General features: G+C 42.6%; 1 protein-coding gene across 2 annotated transcripts in view; it reads left to right on the top strand.

Moving 5' to 3' along the window:
- COL24A1 (collagen type XXIV alpha 1 chain) overlaps positions 1-20344 on the top strand; it is an 804368-nt gene that overhangs the window by 702229 nt on the left and 81795 nt on the right. For both annotated transcript variants that reach the window (XM_030205800.1, XM_030205801.1), the window contains 2 exons: positions 1865-1972; positions 18077-18184. In XM_030205800.1, coding sequence (XP_030061660.1) covers positions 1865-1972; positions 18077-18184 — 216 coding nt within the window. The remainder of the gene's footprint in view (positions 1-1864; positions 1973-18076; positions 18185-20344) is intronic.

The raw sequence follows: 20344 nt of genomic DNA, 5'->3' as shown, positions 1-20344 counted from the left end.
GGGAGGACGGCCCGGAGGCTCTCGTTCAGAGCGGCTGCAGAGAAAGGCATGGAGGTCGATGCAGGCGTCGACGTCAGAACCTGTTCCAGGCGTGGAGGCTGTTCCGGGCTGTCCAGAGCGGAGCGCATCGACACCTCCTGAACAGAGGGTGAGCGGTCCTCTCGGCGTCGATGCCTGCTGGGTGCCAACTCCTTCGGCGACCCAGAGCTCTCGGTACCGACACGGGAAGGGGACCGGTGACGATGCTTCTTCGACTTCTTGGGACGAAGCATGTCACCGGAGCTTCCCGGTACCGACGAGGAGGACGTAGAATCCAGCCGTCGCTTCCTCGGGGCCGAGACCGAAGAGGGTCGGTCTCGGGGGGGCTGTACCGCAGGAGCCCTCAGGGTAGGGGGAGACCCACCCGAAGGCTCACCGCCACCAGCAGGGGAATGGACAGCCCTCACCTGCACTCCAGACGAAGCACCACCGTCCGACGACATCAGCAGACGAGGTCCCGGTACCACCGATGTCGATGCAGCTATCCGATGTCTCGGCGCCGATTCAGAGGGCCGATGCCTCGATGCACTCGATGCACTGGCCGCCGAGGTTGAAGGTCTGGACGCTGAAGACGTCGATGCACTCGATACCCCCGGTGCCGATGCCGACGAAGAGCCCGAGAACAAAATGTTCCACTGGGCTAACCTCGCTACCTGAGTCCGCCTTTGCAAAAGGGAACACAGACTACAGGCCTGAGGGCGGTGCCCAGCCCCCAGACACTGAAGACACGACGTGTGCCTGTCAGTGAGCGAGATTACCCGGGCGCACTGGGTGCACTTCTTGAAGCCGCTGGAAGGCTTCGATGTCATGGGCGGAAAAATCACGCCGGCGAAATCGAAAGACGAAATGGCGAAATTTGGCACAGAAAAAGAAAAGGGGAAATTTCAACCGGGGCCTAAAAAAGGCCTACCCCGACGACGAAAGAAAACTTAACGGGGCGAAAAACTCGAAGTAGAGGAAGGAAAAACGGAAAGTGGCTAATCCAAAGGATTTCTGGATTTTCACAGAAAAATGTCGAAAAACTACCCGCGAGGTCGACTTTCCGGGGCACGAACGGTAAAACACAACCGTACCGAGCGCGGAGAAAAGAAGACTGGCCGGCTCAAGCCGGTTTCGGGCGGGAAGACGGCCGCGCATGCGCGGTGCGCATTGGCGCGCGAGGGCTAGCAAAGGCTTTTGCTAGTGAAGATTCCGATTGGAGGGGCTGCCACGGACATCACCCATCAGTGAGAACAAGCAGCCTGCTTGTCCTCGGAGAAAAACAATCATAACTTCAGTTTTTTTTCAAATTTAGTGTAGGCCCATTTTCTGAAAACCCATGTCAAAGCTGATCAAATTGTTGTGATAAGATCTTTCTTACATGTAGATCTTCACAAATCATTAAATAGACCATTCCTTTTCTATTATTCTTCTCTCTGGGATAGCAGACTGAAAGTACACTTAAACTTCTTCTGTGCCACAAAAGCTAGCAATTCTCTCGCCAGTTTTCAGTTAATGCATGTCATGGACTGCTTTGAATGCCTAATTTTGCACTTGCTCATTTGATAGGGGTGTCAATTAATAGTTGCTTTGGAGTCTCTAATAATGATGAAATGCTTTCATTGAATAGACAGTGTGCCCTAATTTAGATGTGTTTCCTTATGATAATTAATCTCATCTATTGGTTTGCATGCATGTCTGTGCAATATCGTTTCCTCATTGCTGTTAGCAATAGCAAGGGTTCATTAAGACACTGTTGTGAGAAACTCTTTAATTGGCTTTCTTGCAAGCATGAGGAAACAATTTAATTAGTATTTTTAAACATGTATTTAATTTGTATTTTAAGGGAAAGCAAGGTATCCCTGGACAAAAGGGGCAAGTTGGATACCCTGGAGCAGAGGGCATGCCTGGGAATCCTGGTGTGGCTGGCTCAACTGGAAAAGCTGGGCTACCTGTAAGTGTGTTGCTTTTAATCTTCTTATAACATTATGTATAGGTATACAGACATATTTTTTATTTTAAAATTTTTCTCTCCTCTCTTTCTCAGATATATGTGCGTGAGAGAGAAGCTCTATAAGTGGGCATCTCCATTTAGGTGTTCCAAGGTTCTAAGGACGGAACCTATTTTATAACAGCACCTATGTGCCTAGATTCCATCATAGAATACTAGTGTAACCGAGTATCAGTGCACTTAGGCACCATAGTGCTGGCATAAGTGCAAGTGACTAAATGTGGCACGGGAACATGTACATTACTGTGTTCTGTAAGTTACTCACATAAATGGGAGCCTTGCGTATCCCACACATGTTTCACCGGTGTGTACACCCCCTTATAAATACACACAATGTGAGTTAAGCAGGCATTTGCAGAATAGCACTTAAGCAACCTACTGGCACTTAATGGGTATGTGCACACATACGCACATAACTGCTAGTATTATAAACATAAATGTGAGTTCCCAGGTTATTGAATTGCCCTTTTAGTGAACACTGCTAATATACATGTACAGCTAAACGTATAGGGGTCAATATTCAAAGTGATTTAATCACACTCAGTTGACCATCCGCAGATATTCAGTGGCCCTTAACCGGGCACTACCACTGAATATTGGTGGAGACTGCCATGGCTCTGTCCAGGCAGAGCTAGGGCGATCCAGGGGAGGAGTCAGGACAGAGCTGGGAAATATGTGGGCATCAGCAATATTCATTGCCAGTGCCTACATATCTAACTGGGCAAGTTGGCTGCGCTAAAGGCAGTCCTAACTTTGCCTGATTCGATACGTGAATATGGCACTGAGTATCAACTATACCCCCCATGTACCTCTGGGTGCAGCTGCTCACCTGGGATATTCAGTACTGAAGCCCGGACATGGTTTGGCATTGAATATCCAGGCTTAGATGCACCAAATATCAGCACTACGAAGGCAATTCTATAACAGGGCACCTAAAATTGGATGCCAAGAGGGTGCCTGGTAGGAGTCTAAAGGAATGTAGGGCTCTTCTTTCCTTTATAAAATACTAACCTATCCAGGAATATACAGTATGTGCTTAATATGCGGATGTGAGCATGTAACACCATCCATAGTGCTGGAGTGTTAGCACCTAAGTGCTGTAGAGACCCATGTCCCTGCCCATACTTCACCCAAGCTTCACTTATGTGCAAACCCCCTTGCAAGTACACACTATCCAGCTCATTTTCGAAAGTGATCGCCGGCCATCTTCCGACACAAATTGGGAGATGGCCGGCAACCTCCTGAACCCGGCCAAATTGGTATAATCGAAAGCCGATTTTGGCCAGGTTCAACTGCTTTCCATCGTGGAGCCAGCGAAACATCAAGGGGCCGTGTCGGTAGGGTAGTGAAGGCGGGGCGGGGAGGGACGGGGGCGTGCTCACGAGATGGCCGGCTTCACCCTATAAGGAAAAAATAAGCCAGGCTTGTAGAGCATTTTGCCGGCTGTACTTGGTCCCTTTTTTTTCACGACCAAGCTTCAAAAAGGAGCCCCAACTCACCAAATGACCACCGGAGGGAATCGGGGATGACCTCCCCTTACTCCCCCAGTGGTCACCAAACCCCTTCCCAACAAAAAAAAAACTTTTTTCCCAGCCTCTATGCCAGCCTCAAATGTCATACCCAGCTCCCTGATAGCAGTATGCAAGTCCCTGGAGCAGTTTTTAGTGGGTGCAGTGCACTTCAGACAGGTGGACCCAGGCCCTCCCCCCCCCCCCCTACCTGTTACACTTGTATTGGTAAATGGGAGCCCTCCAAAAAACCCCAAAACTCACTGTACCCACATGTAGGTTCCCCCTTTTACCCATAAGGGCTATGGTAATGGTGTAGAGTTGTGGGGAGTGGGTTTGGGGGAGATTTGGGGGGGCTCAGCACCCAAGGTAAGGGAGCTATGCACCTAGGAGCTATTTTTATTATTTTTTTAATTTTTAGAAGTGCCCCTAGGGTGCCCGGTTGGTGTCCTAGCATGTCAGGGGGACCAGTGCACTACAAATGCTGGCTCCTCCCACGACCAAATGCCTTGGATTTGGCCAGGTTTGAGATCGCCGGCATTATTTTCCGTTATGGCTGAAAACCAATGCCGGCCATCTCAAAACCGGCGAACTCTGACATTTGGCTGGGCCCAACCGTATTAGCGAAAAAAAAGATGGCCGGCTATCTTTTTCAAAAATACAGTTGGCTCCACCCACTTCCAGCGCCGGAGATGGCTGACCAGCTATTTGGCCGGCGCCGTTCGATTATGCCCCTCTCTATGATTTAAGTGGGTATTTACAGAATAGTGCTTAGATGGAATTTTGTCAGTTACACGCGTTGGTGCGTACATGCTGCATAAATGCCACAATTCTAAACATTATGCACATTATCAGCATATAAATGTTAGTGCTTATGTTATAAAATTGCCTCTTTAAGGGGTAATTCTGTAAGAAGGTACATCCATTTAGGTGCCCCAAGGCCACGTGATGGGAGCCTGTTCTATAATGAAAGCTTAGTGCCTAGGTTCAGTTAAAGAATACTAGTGTAATGCAGTATCAGTGACATATAACATAGTAACATTTAGGCACCCACAATTACACCAGCCCCAGGATGCCTAAATGTGTAGGATACATGCTTTACTTACAGAATCCTGTAAGTTACAAGTGTAAATGGGAGCCCTGTCTAAGTCCTGCCTTTGTGTACGCTCCCTTGCAAATACATGCTATGTACAGAAAGTTACACGAGTATTTGCAGAACAGCCTTAGATGCCCTGCTAGCAGCACTAATGCAGTATATAAGCACATAATACCCAGTTTATATAATTGCTTTTTAACCCCCTCATTCTATAAATTTGCATCTAAATGTAAGTGTTATTTGTGCATTTTTGGAATACTAGCACTTACGCAGGTAAGTGTAATCTTGCACGCTATCATAATCGAAAGGATGAGAATGAGGTGCACTATCATCACATTTTGCTGCAATACCATCACTGAAAATGCCTGTGTGAGTTGATTTATTGCTATCTGACCTAACTGGTAGGTATGGGATGGCAACTCCTGTGTGGGTCGATCAGCATTCTCTTCTGAGGCCTGATCTTGCCACAAATAATGTGACCAGATTTTGTCCAATCTGTACAGCAGTTCTTGTCAAGGCACAAGAACCAGCTTTTGAGCAATGAAATGTTGAATAGGCCAAAGGTCCTCTCCATGATAGCTCTGGTTTGGCAGTAGGCCCTATTGTAGAACTCCTCAGTATCGGTGTGGGGTGCCATTATGGTGGACATGAGACCATATGAGGTTAGCCCCTATCACTTGTGTAAGATGGAAAGAAGCAGACTAGAGTCAAACGGTGACTGTGAGCTATGGGGGGCTGGGCACTTCATGGATGTATGCACTGGAAGCCTTTTGAGGGCACAGGAACTTCATCACTTGTGCAAATGTGGGCTTGAGTGTGGGGTAGCGCGGGGCTTACTGAGTAGCCAACTTCTTTTTCTTAGTACCTCCAAAGGATTAGTCCATATTTGTGGGTTGTGCCTATCGATCAGCAGGTGGCGATAGAGAGCAAATTAGAACTTTGCCATTTAGGGCTGTTGTGCAATAGGTTCCATTCAGTATCTCTCTATCTCCTGTAGGGTTCTATTCAGTATATCTCTATCTCCAACAGACGGTAGAACCTCACTGCAGCTCTGTCTCAGATTCCTGTTTCCTTTCTGAGGTTTCATAAGTACATACGTATTGCCATACTGGGAAAGACCAAAGGTCCATCAAGCCCAGCATCCTGTTTCCAACAGTGGTCAATCCAGGTATCAAATACCTGGCAAGATCCCCAAAAAGTACAAAACATTTTATACTGTTTATTCCCAGAAATAGTGGATTTTCCCCAAGGCCAATTTAATAATGGTCTATGGACTTTTCCTTTAGGAAGCCATCCAAACCTTTTTTAAACTCTGCTAAGCTAACCACCTTTACCACATTCTCTGGCAATGAATTCCAGAGTTTAATTACACATTGAGTGAAGAAAACGTTTCTCCGATTTGTTTTAAATTTACTACTTTGTAGCTTCATCGCATGCCCCCTAGACCTAGTATTTTTGGAAAGCGTAAACAGACGCTTCATGTCTACCTGTTCCACTCCACTCATTATTTTATAGACCTCTATGATATCTCCCCTCAGCCGCCTTTTTTCCAAGCTGAAGAGCCCTAGCCGCTTTAGCCTTTCCTCATAGGGAAATCGTCCCATCCCCTTTATCATTTTCGTCACTCTTCTCTGCACCTTATCTAGTTCCACTATACCTTTTTTGAGATGCAGTGACCAGAATTGAACACAATATTGGAGGTGCAGTCGCACCATGGAGCGATACAGAGGCATTATAACATCCTCGTTTTTGATTCCATGCCTTTCCTAATAATACCTAATATTCTATTTGCTTTCTTAGCCGCAGCAGCACACTGAGCAGAAGGTTTCAACGTATCATCAATGACGACACCTAGATCCCTTTCTTGGTCGGTGACTCCTAATGTGGAACCTTGCATGACGTAGCTATAATTTGGGTTCCTCTTTCCCAAATGCATCACTATGCACTTGCTCACATTAAACGTCATCTGCCATTTAGACACCCAGTCTCGTAAGGCCCTCTTGTAATTTTTCACAATCCTCCCACAATTTAACAACTTTGAATAACTTTGTGTCGTCAGCAAATTTAATTACCTCACTAGTTACTCCCATTTCTAGGTCATTTATAAATATGTTAAAAAGCAGCGGTCCCAGCACAGACCCCTGGGGAACCCCACTAACTACCCTTCTCCATTGAAAATACTGACCATTTAACCCTACTCTGTTTTCTGTCCTTTAACCACTTTTTAATCCACAATAGTACACTACCTACTATCCCATGACTCTCCAATTTCCTGTGGAGTTTTTCATGAGGTACTTTGTCAAACACTTTCTGAAAATCCAGATACACAATATCAACCGGCTCACCTTTATCCATATGTTTGTTCACCCCTTCAAGAAATGTAATAGATTGGTGAGGCACGATTTCCCTTCACTAAACTATGTTGGGTTTGTCTCATCCATGCTTTTGAATATGCTCTGTAATTTTCTTCTTTATAATAGTCTCTACCATTTTGCTCTGCACCGTTGTTAGACTCACCGGTCTATAATTTCCAGATTCTTCTCTGGAACCTTTTTAAAAAATCGGCGTTACATTGGCCACCCTCCAATCTTCCGGTACTACGCTCGATTTTAAGGATAAATTACATATTACTAACAATATCTCTGCAAGTTAATTTTTCAGTTCTATCAGTACTCTGGGATGAATACCATCCGGATCAGGAGATTTTGCTACTCTTCAATTTGTAGAACTGCCCCATTACATCCTCCAGGTTTATAGAGAATTCATTCAGTTTCTCTGACTCGTCAGCTTCAAATACCATTTCTGGAACCGGTATCTCCCCCAAATCTTTCTTGGTGAAGACCAAAGCAAAGAATTCATTTAATCTCTCTGCTATGGCTTTGTCTTCCCTGATCACCCTTTTTACCCCTCGGTCGTCTAGCAGTCCAACTGATTCTTTTGCTGGCTTCCTGCTTTTAATATACCTAAAAAAAAATTTACTATGTGTTTTTGCTTCCACCGCAAAAAGTCCCTCTTTGCCTTCCTTATCAGCACTTTGCATTTCACTTGACATTCCTTATTCTGTTTCGTATTATTTATTTGTTGCATTTGTATCCCACATTTTCCCACCTATTTGCAGGCTCAATGTGGCTTACAATTTTCCGTCATGACTTATGTCATTTCAGAATACATATACAATTGGTAATATATATAGAACATGAATGCTAAATGAACAGTCGGGTAAAAAAGGGAAAATATACAAATGGTATCACATATTGAACATGGATTGCATACTCAAATTAAACAATACGATATAGGGAGAAAGTAATCCGATTGTTAAGTAAATGATGGTGAATTACAGTTCCAATTATTAGTCATTATTAGTATTAAAGAGATGTGTCTTCAGTGCTTTACGGAAGTTAATTAGGTTGTGAATTATTTTCAGGTCCAATGGTAGAGCATTCCACATTTGTGAACTCAAGTTTGAAAAACTGGATGCATGTATTAATCTATATTGTAGACCTTTACAGCTGGGGAAATGAAGATTTAGGAATGTGCTTGCCGATCTTTTAGCATTTGTTTTAATGTACCCTCTCTAGATCTCCGTGGGACCCGTGCCCACGGAGGTGAAGAGTGGGTTTCAGAAGGCTCATTTTAAGTCTGTTACCCAGGACCTCGGCTTTCTGACTCCTGGTGTCTAAGTGTAACTTAGGGCATCTATTCTCCCACATAATGCACTAAGGAGTAGGAGTTTCCTTGCTTATGTGAACACTATTTGTGTAGGTGTGTTCAGATAGATAGATATGCAGTCAAGAAATTTAGGCACAGACTAGGAGAATAAGTATTAGAAATGATCTTTATTCTCACCAATTGGAACTTCAATCAATCTGGCACGCTCATCAGTCAAGATCTTAGATTAGCTGACCATAGTTCTGCCCTCTGGGTAGAGTTGGGGAAAATTCCAAACAACGCCCAGATTCAGCCCACTTAAATACCCATTTTTGCTCATTAATTCTGTATAATTATATGCAAATCTTGTTTATCCCTTAGTGTCATTGACCACAGAATTGCTCAATTCCTTCCAGATCTTTCTAGCTCAGAGGCAGCTCTTACCCCTCCCCTGGCATATATTTCCCAACTAATTGTCATTTTTCTGATGAGCAATTCAACCTGTTACTGTATACTAAGACAAGCATCCATCTCATGAAGGGACTCCATTTTAAGTTTGACCTAACTTCCAATTCAGGTCCTCTAATTTATGCTTAATACTGCATTTGCCTGTTACACCAGATCTGATTTGACTTGTCAACTAAGTCCTGCTTTTTAGGCAAGTACTCAGTTTGAAGTCACTACCAGATCTCCTGGCCCAATCAGTAGTTCTTAGTAGCCTTAGCCATCTGGCTTGACCCACTACCATTCCGGTGGAAGGGGTCTCTGGCTGTAACATAATTATACATTCCCCACTTGCTGGCTCCATAGACTGGAGGCAGCACAAACAGAAGGTCTAAATCACTACTATCTATTCCAGAAAGTAGCAAACTGTCATGTGGGGGGAGTGTGTTTTGGTCTTTTAGAAATGGCCAGCAGGTAGGATGCAACACAGGAAACTTTGTTCCCAGGCATTAATATATTATTCGGGGTGTATGGAATTCCCTTTTCATTACCCAACCCCTTGGCCTCTAATCCCGATGTCACCCCTCTTGAGACCTACTCAAATCTATGGCCGCTATTGCATCTGTTATATAGCATATTGGGTTTACCATGGCATGGGGAAGATAGTCTAATGTGTCTGTCTCGGTGGTCTTGGGAAGGAATAACAGTTTTGATTAAGCATTGTTATGGACTCAACAAATATATGATTAGTACCCTGATTGCAGGCTGTCTTAGGTTATGGACATCCAGAATCCTTGAGCTCGTTGGAATTTCTGGGCCTCACAATTACCCGTCATGGCCATGCAATCATGAGCACTAAGAAGCTGATGGCAGCTAAGAAGTTAAATCAAATGGCAGGATGGTAGTAGTAATAATACTAAGAAGTGCCATGTATAGGCGTTGACATAGGCATAATGACTGGGGAGCATGAAGTTCCCTTTTATGTGAGCACAAAACTCACCTCAGGGTTTTATATATCCCTTATCATAACCCCACTTGGACCTTGGTCCAACCTACAGAGAGACTAAGTGAGCCTGTACCAAAGTTAAATAATGGCATAACTGTCTGATACTAACATTGTGATATCGTGGCCCACATTAGGGCTTGATGTTACCCTTGTATAAGCCTTATCAACTTAAATTTAAATTACATAAACAGAAATGGCAGAAAAGAGGTTCATGAAACGTTCAGAACCAATGCAAAAAGAAAATAAAGACGAGTCCAATTCTGACTGTCCATTCATAATAGAGAGTGTGTCATTAGCTAGAAATGGAACAATAAGAAGAACCTTTCAATCAGGATTATCGCTAAACTGAAAATAAAACAAAATATGAGACTATAATATCCATAAATAGCAACTGAAAATATCAAATTTAGTATCTGTTGATTCTGAATCAAAGAAGTGGAAAATAGCACATTGCTCCAAGACACAACCACAACGTGACAAGAGTTAGTTGAATCAATGTGGTAGGTCAATAAATAAGGTCTAACATGTAGGTCGGAGCATCACCGTGAATTATTTTATGCACCAGAGTGCATATTTTGAAAGTTATACGTTCTTTAAGAGGAAGCCAGTGTAAGTTTTCTCTTAGGGGCTTAGCACTTTTGTATTTTGTTTTTCTAAATATAAGTCTGGCTGCAGTGTTTTGGGCAGTTTGAAGTTTTCTGATGATTTGTTCTTTACATCCAGCAAGACCATTACAATAATCTAAATGACTCAGTACCATTGATTGTACTAGATTTCGAAAGATTCCCCCAGGGAAGAAAGGTTTAATTCTTTTAAGTTTCCACATTGAGTGAAGCATCTTCCTTGTTGTATTCTTCATATGGCTTTCCAGTGTGAGATTTCGATCAATGGTAACTCTGAGAATTTTCAGGGTATCTGAAATGGGAAGGGTAAAGTTTGGTGTGGATATAGTGGTGAAGTTACTAGTATTATATTGTGATGTAAGTACAAGACACTGAGGTTTCTCTGCATTTAGTTTCAATTGAAATGCATCCGCCCAAGAGTGCATAATTTGGAAGCTATGATTAATGTTGTTGGTGATTTCTTTTAAATCACGTTTATTTTCAGTTGGTTCCTTCTTCCATTTTCTGAAGGATTTTCTTTTAGCTCTGATAGCTTCCTTCACCTCACTTTTTAACCATGCCGGCTGTCATTTGGTCTTCCGTCCTCCTTTTTTAATACGTGGAATATATTTGGCCTGGGCTTCCAGGATGGTGTTTTTAAACAGCATCCACACCCGATGTAAATTTTTGACCCTCGCAGCCACTCCTCTAAGTTTTTTTTCACCATTCTTCTAATTTTATCATGGTCTCCTTTTTTAAATGCTAATGTATTTGATTTCCTATGTATACTTTGAAGCTAATATCAAATTGATCATATTATGATCACTGTTATCAAGCGGCCCCAGCACCATTACCTCCTGCACTAGTTCACGCTCTCCACTAAGGATTAGGTCTAGAATTTTTCCTTCTCTCATCGGCTCCTGTACCAGCTGCTCCATAAAGCAATCCTTGATTTTGTCAAGGAATTTTACCTTCTAGCATGCCCTGATGTTACATTTATCCAGTCAATATTGTGGTAATTGAAATCACCCATTATTATTGTGTTGCCCAATTTGCATCCCTAATTTCCTTTAACATTTCTACATCTGTCTGTCCATCCTAGCCAGGCGTGCGATAGTACACTACTATCACTATCCTTTTCCCCTTTACACATGGAATTTCAATCCATAGGGATTCCAAGATGTGTTTTGTTCCTTGCAGAATTTTCAATCTATTTGATTCAAGGCCCTCCTTAACATAGAATGCTACCCCTCCACCAATTTGATCCACCTTATCATTACAATATAATTTGTACCCCAGTATGAAAGTGTCCCACTGGTTATCCTCCTTCCACCAGGTCTCAGCGATGCCTCTTATATCTAATTTTTTATTTAGTGCAATATATTCTAGCTCTCCCATCTTATTTTCTAGGCTTCTGGAATTCGCATATTGACATTTCAAACTATGATTGTTGTTCCTATTTACATCATGCTCAGTACTTGGGAGCAGATGTTGTGGGAGAAAAGGGAGAGCGACAAGAGGCAGAAGCCAGAGGTGGGGAGCTGATGCCGGGAAGAGGGGGGAATTCTTGGAATAGGAGAGAAGAACATGAAGAGGGTAAGAATCCTGGGGAAGCGGGTAACGAAAGGTCGGATGAATGCTTAGAAAAGGGAACAGATATGGTGAATGAGTTGTTCATCAGTGCTATGGAGGTGAAAAGGAAGCAGGAGGGCAGATGCTGGAAACATACTGAGGGAGGAGAGGGGATATTGTGCCAGAGCTGCTGCTGCCACTAGTAGAAGTGAGTATTTTGCTGGAACTGCAGCTATTAAACAAGTTAGGAGTAAGGGGGAGATGCAAAGCTGAACAAGCATGGACTAAAAGGAATGACGAGCGAACATTTAATGCGTGGAAAAATATGCTAACAAAATATAAATATACAATCAGACAAACAAAAAGACCATATTACAAATCCAAACTCGGACCAGATTACAAGAACACACACAACCTATTCCAATTCGTACAAAATCTTCTTGACACCTCACCGATTACTTTAACTAATACAGACATCCCATCAGCAAATGAGCTAGCCACTTCAATGAGAAAATTATTAAATTACGTTCTACATTACCTATTAACTCTACTGAATATGAAAATTTCATTAACTGCCTGGACCCAACTATTGATGAATATCCAACAGACCGAATATGGATCAACTTTGATTTACTGAAGGAGGAAATAGTTACCCAACTGATCAACAAATTCACCAAGTCTCACTGCAAATTAGACATATGCCCCAGCTACTTAATAAAATCAGCCCCTAAACGTTTCATAACAGATCTTACCTCCTACTTAAATTATATGCTTCAACATGGATTCTTTCCTTTGGATAAAGGAAATATACTACTTACACCAATTCCCAAAGATCTAAAGAAAAAACTAAATGATATAACCAATTACTGCCCAGTGGCATCCATACCCCTTTATAGCTTAGCTAATGGAAAGCCTAGTTACTAAACAACTTACCGACTATTTGAATAATTTCTCAGTACTACATGCATCCCAATCTGGATTCCACACTAATCATAGTACCGAAACAGTACTTATAACACTCCTAACCAAATTCAAACAAATAATTGCAGCTGGCAACAATGTACTCCTCTTGCAATTCGACATGTCTAGCGCGTTTGACATGGTCAACCACAATATTCTATTGAACATTCTAGAATACTTTGGAATTGGAGGAATTGTACTGAATTGGTTTTGAAGCTTCCTAACAGCAAGAAAATACCAAGTGATATCAAAGTCGACTATATCATCACAATGGAGACCCGAATGTGGAGTGCCTCAGGGATCGCCGCTTTCACTGATCCTCTTCAACTTAATGATGTTGCCATTAGCTAAGTCATTATTCAACCAATCCCTAAATCCATATATCTATGCTGATGATGTTACGATATATATTCCGTTTAAAAACGACTTATCAGAAATCACAGATAAAATCAATTACAGCTTCCAAATAATGAACTCATGGGCGGATGCATTTCAACTGAAACTTAATGCAGGAAAGACACAATGCCTTTTCCTGTCATCGCAGTACAATAAAACCAATTATACCAATATAAAAACACCAAACCATATCCTTCCAGTTGCGGACACATTGAAACTCCTGGGAGTCACAATTGACCAAAATCTTACCCTTGACAACCACATGAAAAATGTAACAAAGAAGATGTTCCATGCAATGTGGAAACTTAAAAGGGTGAAACCTTTCTTCCCAAGGGAGGTATTCTGCACTTTGGTGCAATCACTGGTGCTAAGTCATCTGGACTATTGTAATTCCATCTATGCCGGATGCAAAGCACATACTATTAAGAGACTCCAGACAGCCCAAAACACCGCTGCCAGACTCATATTCGGAAAAGCGAAATATGAAATGCCAAACCCCTCAGAGAAAAATTGCACTGGCTCCCACTAAAAGATCGAATAACATTCAAGCTCTGCACCATAGTTCATAGAGTCATACATGGAGAGGCCCCATCATATATGTCAGACCTCATAGACCTTCCAGCAAGAAATACAAAAAGCTCATCATGAACTTTCTTAAATCTCCATTATCCCAATTGCAGGGGACTTAAATACAAATCAATATATCCGTCTAGCTTTTCTTACATCTGTACCCAACTATGGAATGCACTACCGAACACCATAAAGATAATACACGATCTGACGACCTTCCGGAAGCTACTGAAGACAAACCTATTCAAAGAGATTTATAACAAGAATCCTTCATAAAAGACTAGACATAAAACATGTATCAGAACAAACCAACATTGATTCCTTCAACCTAGTTACTTTAACCCACATTAATATTATTGAACGTTTTTACCTTGTCTTGTTTTACCAAGTCTTGTTCCTATATACCTGTTATGAATTATTTATTTATTTACTTCTAATCCACTTGATATTCTATTTTTCGTCTAATTTACGTGATATTTTCATATACCTTAATTGTAACTCTTCTTTGTACTTAACATTCCGTTAATGGTGATCACCATGGCGGCATAATGTAAGCCACATTGAGCCTGCAAATAGGTGGGTAAATGTGGGATACAAATTCAGCAAATAAATAAATACAGATTTGCCTAGGGTACCTAATTCTTAAATGGGTATTGCATCTAATCAATCTTAATTGGTTAGATGGCCACTCTTAATGTGCCATTACATAGATGTGCATATACTAAGTCCCTGATATATGTAAATTTAATTTAATTCAAAAATATATTTATATTTCACTCATAGCTTCAAGGAGATTTAAAGCAGATCACAATGTAAACCACTTCATAAAAAACAAAGTAACATATCTCTGTGTACTGAGGATTTGTAAGAGTAAATATAAGCCTTCTGAAATCATATTTACATGGGTATGCAATATACATGTGTAAATGCTGGTGTTTACATATGCAAATCATGAATAATCCTTCAAAAATGACCACCTACAGCATTTTATGTGGTATTGAAAACTGTTCTGAGCTCATCTGGTAGGGCAATATATAAAACAACAACAAAAGAACTTTAAATTGTGAGCCCACTAGGCAGTGGCATAGCTAGGGTAGTTGACACCCGGGGCCGATCATTTTTTAACACCCCCCCCCCCCCCCGAAATCCAGTACTAGGCATACCGAGAATACAAAACACTCAGGACCTATAGAGCAATTCTACCATGCCATAAGCAGTAATTTGTACGAGTCACACAAGGAAAAGGAAAGCAAACACTACAGTGAGCACTAGAACATCAATTCACCTATTGTAAAACGAAAACAGACAGATTAGTACAGATCGTCGATCCTGCACAGTCAATGCCAACCGAAAGCCATGTCTTTTTCACAAATACAGATACACCCTAATCCACTATAGAATAAGTAATCATAAACTTTCCATTTAAACAAAAATTAAACAACCCCCGATGCCAGACTCTGCATACAATGCAACACCACAGAAACAGAAAATGTCCTCTAGTACTGTGCAAAATATAAAGACAGCAGATGTAAATTTAAAAAAAACTAACAAATACCAATCACCACTTTACAAATTAACAAATAGAAATAAAACAAATAATATCATTTTATTGGACTAATACATTTAGCTTTCAGAGGCCAAAACCTCCTTCCTCAGGTCAATTCAGTATAGTACTGTTACAGTGTCCTATCCTGACCTCTGAGGAAAGGGGTTTTGTTCTCCGAAAGTAAAATGTATTAAAACTAGTCCAATAAAAAGATTACCTTATTTACATGTTCTATTATAAACATTTATTAACACAGCTACAATACTACTTTATCCTAAAGCAAAAAAATAAAAATATATATTTACAGTTCGTTGTGTCTGGTTTCTGCTTTCCTCATCTCTTCACTGTCTTCCTTCTATCCAGCATCTGTCTTCGCTCTCTCTCTCTGCCATCCAGTGTCTGCCCTCTCTCTCTGCCTCTTCCATCCACTTCTGCCCCTTCCATGAACCATCTGCCCCAGTCTGCCATCTCTCTCTCCCCTTCCATCAACATCTGCCCTCTATCTCTGCCCCTTCCATCCACCATTTGCCCCAGTCTGCCCTCTTTCTCTCTCCCCTTCCACCCACCATCTGCCCTTTCTCTCTGCCCCATCAATCCATCTGCCCTCCCTCTACCATCCATCCAAGGTCTGCCCTCCCTCACGCTCCCCCTTCTATCCCCTCTCTCTCTCTGCCCCCTCTTTTCAGCCCCCAGTTCAGGCCCCCTTATTCCACCTGCCCCTAGTTCCAGCCCCAGCCCACATCTCCCACCTGCCCCCCTTTTCAGCCCCACTATCCCACCAGTCCCCAGCCCTGTTCTCCCATCAGTCCTGAGCTTCAGCCCCCAGCCACTTCTCCCTGTCCTCTTTTCAGCCCCTAGTTTCAACCCCAGCCCTTTTCTCTCACCAGTCCCGAGCTTCAGCCCCAGCCAGTTCTCCCTGTCCCCTTTAAAGCCCCTAGTCCCCACAGTTTCATCCCCTTCATCCACCACATGCCTTGCATCCCCCCTTTTCAGCCCCAGACCCATTCTCCCACCTGCCCCAGGCATGGACCCATTTTCCCTCCTGCCCCCTTGTCAGACCCCAGTTCCAACTTCAGACCCCTTCTCCCATCTGAGCACTCCCCTCCCCCCTCTGAGCACCCCCACCCTCCCCAATCCCCTTCTCCCCTCTCTGAGCACCCATCTGAGCTCCCCCACCCTCCCTAATCCCCTTTAAGCACCCCTCTGAGCTCCCCCACCCCTCCCCAATCCCCTTCTCCCCTCCTTGATGCTCTCCCACCCGCCCTAATCCCCTTTAAGCACCCCTCTGAGCTCCCCCACCCTTCCTCAATCCCCTTCTCCCCTCTCTGAGCTCGCCCACCCTCCCTAATCCCCTTCTCCCCTCTCTGAGCTCCCCACCCTCTCTAATCCCCTTTAAGCACCCCTCTGTGCTCCCCCACCCTTCCCCAAACCCCTTCTCCCCTCTCTGAGCTCCCCCACCCTCCCTAATCCCCTTTAAGCACCCCTCTGAGCTCCCCCACCCCTCCCCAATCCCCTTCTCCCCTCTGTCCCCCCCCCCCCCCCGACCCGACAACTGAGATCCGTTCTCCTGCTGCTCCTACCCTGTCCTGCCTTAAAAAAAAAATTTTCAACGCGCCGGAGAGTGGCAGGCAGCGCGCCTTGCGTCTGCCCTGCTAGTAAAGAAGATCTCGTCGACGTCGTCGTCCTTCCCACACTGAGTCCCGCCCGCCCTCGCAGTAATAGGAAGTTGCCTCAGAGGGAGGCGGGACTCAATGTGGGAAGGGCGACAACGTCAGCAAGATCTTCTTTACTAGCAGGGCAGACGCGAGGGTGCTTCAAAAAAAATTTTTTAAGGCAGAGCAGCGGGAGCGGAGCACCCCCCCACCCGATGACACCCGGGGCGCACCGCCCCGCCCTTGCTACGCCATTGCCACTAGGGACAGGGAAAGTACCTGCATATAATGTATACAGTGCTGCATATATCTAGTAGCACTATACAAATGATTAGTAGTAGTAAATAGAAGTAAGTAAATAAACAATAAATAAATGGAAAAAAGGCCACACCACATTGAAAGCTATCCATAATACTACTTAAGAAAAATGTTGTCTATCAGGTGCTTAAGGGCCAAATGCCTACCAGACACTAGCAGGTTAGTAGTCTTAACAGACTTAACCAGTGTAACTTAGGAGCCGAAGTTACATTGGATAAGTCCTTTATTTTTGATTTCCTGCTGGTCTGAACAGATAACTTTTGACCATGTAAATTGAGATGTGGATAAAGTGTGATGGGATTAGAATTGTGTTGAGGGAGTATACAAAAGTTATTCAGATAGTGGTGATATTCTGCTTACAATTCAGATAACTTATCTGTAGAAGTGTGAGTGCAGAAAAGTAACCCTAATTTCGTACAGATAACTTACCCATAAAAAATTAGGACTGCATATTCAGCAGTCTTAGAATATCTTGGGTAAATACTGACCTCATGATATATACAATAAAATGAGGTCAATATTCTGCATAAATGCCAGATTGGCTTAGGCATTCTCATTAAAATGCCCTAAAATCTGGAACCAGAAATTTGGATCTGTATAGTTACTAGCGGGAACATGCTAATCTCTACTGTTAATATTCTGAGCTGCAAATTAAGTATAATATCAGGGTAAAAGAGAAATTAAGTCACTTTTTATATTGATGATTAGTAATTTCTATTTGCTATGCAGGGTCATCGAGGCAGCCCAGGTATATCAGGTCTAGCAGGATATCCTGGCCCACTGGGGCATAAAGGCTTACCAGGCATAACAGGGAGCACTGGAGCACCAGGACCAAAGGTAATCCGAGTGTTGTTTTGACAATTACTCTTTAAACCCCAGGCCATTACAAATCAGGGGATACAATGAGGCATATTTTCAAAGCACTTTGGGAGGCTAAGTTCCATATGTTTCTATGGAACTTTGGGAGGCTAAGTGCTTTGAAAATAAGCCTCAATGTCATTTGAAAAACTTTCATTTCGCCATTCTTGATTATATATTCTTTCAACTCTGCAAGGAAACCTATTAGCAGATGAATGTACCATATGTACTATTCTGTAGCCCCAGGAACTATTCATAACAGCATAAATTTTAACATTGTTCATATTTGTATGACTAAAAAAAACAAACAAAAAACAGCAGCTCATTAATGTTAGAAAAGCAACACTGCATTATTATTAGAATGCACATTTGTCAGGCCAGAGTAGACAAGGATAATCTGGTTGAATTCTAGACTACAAGCATGCTTTTGGATATGTTACAGAAATGGAGGAAATGGTTTAAAAAAGAGCCCTCTGTCTAAATTGGTTTCATTTGTAAAAATTTGTTTATACAAATTATTTAAGCTATGGAGGCAATTCTATAAGTGGGCATCTCCATTTAGGTTCTTCTAAGGCTACGCAGTAGGAGCCCAGTCTATAATGGAACCTAGGCATCTAGGTTCTAGCGTAACTTGCTAGGAACCTATCCTATGAAGGAACATAGGCACCTATTTTACTTAACTAGCATAATAGTAAACACATTTGCCTAATGAAAGTGCTCAGACCTAAATTCCAAAGATGTGTGTAACTTATAGCATTCTATAAATTACACAAGTAAATGTGAATACATCACATGTGCCACCCAGACTCCACCTATGTTTATGTCAACCTGTAAAATATGTGCTATATAATATATAGGTGTATTTACAGAATAGTGCTTAGGCAGAATTTTGGCATTCATGCATATGGGCTTACATATTTTATTTTATTTTTATTTATTGGGATTTATTAACTGCTTGTATGAAGATTCACCCAAAGCAGTGTACAGTAGGTATAGTTTATCGTAAAACAGCATAACAGTAATAGTAAAATGACCAAATATAAGCATGCACATATTTTTTCTTTATGCCTGGATATTCAGTGCTGATATGGCTATCACTGAATATCTGAGCATAAAGTGGCCATCTGTATTTATCAAGGTATCATTAGTATTTAGTCCTGTACCCAGATAACTAACCAGGTAAAATTAGTAGAGGCTGACCAAGTTTCGATTTCAGCCTGTGCATTTTCCACTGGAACCGAAACTGTGTGCAGCCCCCACTCCCTCCCCCCCGACCAAAAGGAGTTCCCCCCTCCCCCTCCTAGACACCCCACCTCATGACAGCCCTCTTGAGTCCACCCTCCGGCAGCAGCTTCCTCCTGGGCCTGCCTTGTCATTGGTGGCTGGTGGGGAAAGGAATGATCCCCTCTTGTTCCTGCCCAGGGCCAGCTCCTGAGTCAAATTGGCTTCCGGAATATCCATCGGCAGTCTTGTGAGACTGCCACTGGAGAATCACGGCAGCCATTTTGAGATTGGAACCAGCACAGGTAAGAACAATCCTCAATTTTGGCAGAGAAGCTGGTTTCAGTCAGGCTTTAAAAGTTAGGATAGTTTTTTTGCTGTCCTAACTTTATCCAGTTAATTACCCAGTTATCCCCTCATTCTATATTTTAGCGCCTTAATGTAAATGCCATTTCTGCACTAGAATTAAAGAATATTAACACTTATGAATGTAATTGTACACTTATATGTATAAGTGCTAGTTGGGCACTAAGAGGGAGATTCTATATATGACGCCTAAAAAATCAGCACTGAAATCAGTGCCAACAGAGCGTATTCTATAATTGACGCCTAGATTTAGGCGCCGATTATAGAATATGCTTTGCTGATATTTCAGCACGTAAATCTACCCGCATCCATTTATACCAATGAAAATGTGGCGTACATCCCGGCACAATAGATTTAGGTGCACTGGGCCATATTCTATAACTAGGTGCGTGAATTTCGGAATGCCCACAAATACCCATAGTCATGCCCCTTTTTGCCTGCACATGTTTGAAGTTTGGCACACATTGTTAGAGAATATGCTTAGAGAGTTGTGCACCTAAATTCTAATCAGTGCCAATTATTGCTCATTATTGCTTGTTAAGTGCTGTTATC

Source organism: Microcaecilia unicolor, chromosome 6 (assembly GCF_901765095.1).
Source record: "Microcaecilia unicolor chromosome 6, aMicUni1.1, whole genome shotgun sequence".
Classification (NCBI taxonomy): Eukaryota; Metazoa; Chordata; class Amphibia; order Gymnophiona; family Siphonopidae; genus Microcaecilia; species Microcaecilia unicolor.
Note: the sequence above shows the minus strand (reverse complement) of the source record. Positions and strands in the feature narration are given on the sequence as shown.